The sequence below is a fragment of the Orycteropus afer genome, unplaced genomic scaffold, assembly GCF_000298275.1.
Source record: "Orycteropus afer afer isolate SDZICR_OR568_19922 unplaced genomic scaffold, OryAfe1.0 scaffold00474, whole genome shotgun sequence".
In the NCBI taxonomy this organism is placed as follows: Eukaryota; Metazoa; Chordata; class Mammalia; order Tubulidentata; family Orycteropodidae; genus Orycteropus; species Orycteropus afer.
In genome coordinates this window covers 1,122,705-1,126,781 of record NW_006922061.1, presented here as the reverse complement: position 1 = coordinate 1,126,781, position 4,077 = coordinate 1,122,705, and the positions used below count along the sequence as shown (strand labels likewise).

Below are 4,077 nucleotides of genomic sequence, written 5' to 3'. Positions count from 1 at the left end.
CCCCATAGAGGCTTGTTTTGAGGAAAATCTAATACAATAAAGATAAATAAATCAATTAACAGATGTCTAGAGACTTGTCTCCTCTGTGGTTTCCTGTTTACCTCAAGGATCCTCTGGGATGCCTGCTGTTGTCATATGTATTTGTAATGTGTCTATATGATTTCAGACATCCTGAGTCTGCACATGGAAACAAAAACCCTTGGGTCTAGCAATGTTGAGTCTGTATCTTTCAGGAAGTAATCTGGGATCCTACTACTTGGATGGGCTGAGGAAAATCCAGTAATGTGGGTACATGAGCACAGGTAATATTATTAGAAAGAGGAAGACCTGATCACTAGCTGCTCTGCAGGGGGAAGATGAGGCCCTCTACTTCCATAAAGATTTACAGCCTTGAAAATGCAATGGGGGTTGCTATGAGTCAGAATCAACCTGATGGCAGTGGGTTTGGTTTTTTTTTAGACCTGACTTAACCGTGATCACATCTAATTCTTTGCTCCTCTGCAAAGAATTGTACTAAGTGTACTAAGATGAAGACCTTAGTAGAGGACCTTGTGGACATTTGAGAAGCCAGGGCAAAATATTTAATTCACATAACTGGATGCAACTTTAGGAATATGGGGCTAACATTAAGAACATTTTTATTAAATCCTCTCCTAATGGCATAAGCATTTTTTAATATATTTTTTCCCCCTTTAACTTCCATCTCCTCAGCCCCAGGAGTTTCTCATGCCTTCTATTTCAAAATACAGTAATTAGCCAATGAGAAGATACAATTTTTGGGCCCCAGATGTGAGTGAACTTAGTAAATATTAAGGAAGCAACATTGAGAGTAGATTCTTAGTTTGCCTTAATGTTTCATTTGTAATTTTACACCATCATTGGTGCTCCCAGGAAGCATCACTGAGTCAGAGTTGCTTGGGAGACATCTTAATGCACTTTTCATGTCCTGCTCAGAGTTTTCCACCTTGCCTCTAAACTGCATTTTTATACCCTTCACATTTGTTGTGGGTTGATGTATTTTCTTAATGCCTAAATACCATCAGAGTAATTAGTGACATGATCATAAAGAAAATTACATGACAGGCTTCATTCCCTCCAGGTTGCACCAAGCTTCTTGGAGTAGACAATTTCCATTTCTACTTCTATAATTTTTTTGAGGGGTGGTATGCTCTTACTTATATATAAACATAATAGAATTTCTCATTCACAGCTTATGGAAGCTGATCTAATAATTTCTGAATTTATCTTGATGGGTTGCTCTGAATATGTCTAAATTAATACATAATATGGATTATATCAGATTACTACTTTGTTGATATATTCTTGTCATTAAAAAATGACCTCACAGAATCCACTCCTAGGCAGGAATCATGGATTTATTCTACTGTACTCTATTTCACACCTCTCTATAATTCCTTTCATGAATATATATAACCAGATCCTTAGGCAAAAGTCCATATAAGAGAAGATATTATGTACTTACTATTGCATGTTTAGCTATGGATGTGTTCAGTGAATATACATGACCTCAAGTTATTAGCCATAGTGGAAATTTATGGTCACTTGAAACCTATAGGAGCTCTGGTGACGTAGTGTCTAAGGCATTTGACTGCTAATCTGAAGGCTGAAGGTCCAAACCCACCAACTACTCTTCAGAAGGAAGGTTGGGCAATCTAGCTCCATAGTAATACTGCCTTGGAAACCCAAAGAGGGGTCGCTATGAGTTGAATCCAACTCCTCGGCAGTGAGTTTGGTTTTTTGATTTTGAAACCTATAGGTCTCCATTATTTGGGTTTAACAGACAGCATTTAAAAGAGGACTAAGAATTCAAATTATGAAATATTTGAAAATTCAGCATGAAATTGAAGAGGTTGGTGGTAGAAACTTTGAGAAGCATTGTAATAGATCGTATGAGTTGCTTTCAATTCTCCCATCATGCTTGTTATGCTTCACAGTGAGAGGAGTTTATTTCCATACCACATCAATGTTGGGCTTCCATATGAACTCATTTTAGCCAATGGAGTGTGGGTGAAAATGGTAGTGTCGGTACCAACCTGAGGCATTACATGGTCCTCTCACCCCATTTTTGCTTCTGCCACACTCCGTGAGAAGAGCAAGCCTGAGGTAGCCACTGACACCAGAATGAGAGATATGTAGCAAATAACTGAACCTGACCTGAAGCCTGAAACAAAATCCCCTAGCTGTCGACATAGAAGTGGGAGCAGGAAAATAAATGATTCTTGTCCTGAGCCACTGAGATATGGGGAGTTGTTGTTGTTGTTGTTAAGTGCTGTCAAGTTCCACGTCCTCTTCTGAATCAGGCTTGAACCTCTGGAAGTTCTGTCAATATACTGCTGCAAACGTTTCTGAATTATCTTCAGTAAGATCTTACTTGTGTGCGATATTAATGTTATATAATATTGTTACAGTGAAAGAAAAAAATATACAAGCCAGTTGCCATTAAGTTGATTCTCACTCAGGTGTTTCAGAGTAAAACTGAACTTCTACTCTGTTTTCAATGGCTGTAGATCGTCCAAGTTGTTTTTTTTTTCTTCAAAGTGCCTCAAGATGGCTTTGAACCACCAACCTTTGATTACCCAAGCTCTTAACTCTGTGCCATCCAGGGACTTCTATTGCAGCAATTGCTAATAGTTGAAAAGGCCATATAATACTTCTTTACACTTTTCTCTTTCTTGGCTTTTTCTTTTAGTTCTGCCAGATCAGTCACAGCCATGGAGGGAGGAAATGAGATCTTAACAACAGATTTTATTCTTATGGGACTCTTCCCCAATACGAAGTGTGTCATTTTCCTTATTTACACAATTATCCTGATCTACTTTGCTGCAGTTACTGGCAACTTCATCCTTCTCCTCCTGATATGGATGGACTTGAGGCTCCACACCCCAATGTACTTTCTGCTCAGCCAGCTTTCTCTTGTAGACCTGGCCCTCATCAGTAGCACTGTTCCAAAGATGGCCATCAACTATTTCTCTGGAACAAAGAACATTACCCGTTTTGCCTGTGGAACCCAAATATTTTTCTTCTTTACTCTTGGAGGTGCTGAATGCATTCTCTTGACACTTATGGCCTTTGACCATTACATAGCTATCTGTAACCCCCTGAGATACGCAGTCATTATGAGGCAGAGGGTCTGTCTGCAAATGGCCATAGTGTCCTGGATTGGTGGCATTCTAGGTTCCATGGCTCACACATCCTATACTATGAGCCTGCCTATCTGTGGCTCCAGAGAAATCCACCATTTCTATTGTGAGATGCCAGCAATTATGAAGATCTCATGCAAAGATACTTCTAATTATCCCCTTTGGACTTATCATGGCTTCCTACACCCTCATCTTCCTCACTGTCCTTTGTATGAACTCTCCCCAAGGCAGGAACAAGGCCTTGGCCACTTGCTCCTCCCATCTTACAGTGGTAAGTCTTTATCTGGGTCCATGTGTTTATATGTATATGACACCAGGTTCCTCCCACACCCCTGAGCAAGAGCAGGCTGTGTCTGTATTTTGCACTGTCCTCACACCCATGCTAAACCCCCTCATTTACAGCCTGAGAAACAAGGATGTGGTAGGGGCTCTTCAGAAGGTCCTAGGGAAACATTCAGCCTCTAAAGAGAATGCATAAATATCAAGGTGGGAAAACAACTATATAGAGAGTCAAGAGGCAAAGACTCCAGGATCATTAGCAATCACATTTTCCAGCATGAGGAATTCTGTTCCAGCCCTATGGGCAAACAATATGATTGAATTCAGTCAACAATATTAATTCAATAAAAAATCCTTTAAACAAAAATCAGTTTATAACCAGTTGCTTTCAAGTTGGTTGAATTCAACTGCTGTTCTTCAACCGAAATGATGAGCATAGACAAACTTCCCATCTGCTCTCTTTATACTTGCTTTAAACATTTCTCAGTTTCCTTTGAGACCCAACTCTATTCAGTGTTATTGATGAGTCAGGTCTTGTTAATCTCCCTTGTTTGAAGTATCAAGTTCCTAGGAAAGATAAATGTGACTGCCATGTAAAAAGAGCAGGTTTTGTCAGGGATAGTGATAATGCAAGATG

General features: G+C 39.6%; 1 protein-coding gene across 1 annotated transcript; it reads left to right on the top strand.

Moving 5' to 3' along the window:
- The first annotated feature begins 2,732 nt into the window (after positions 1-2,732).
- On the top strand, positions 2,733-3,639 carry LOC122151472 (olfactory receptor 2M2-like). The gene is given in 2 exon segments (XM_042782807.1): positions 2,733-3,310; positions 3,312-3,639. Coding segments are annotated over 2 exon segments (906 nt in total).
- The last annotated feature ends 438 nt before the right edge of the window (positions 3,640-4,077 follow it).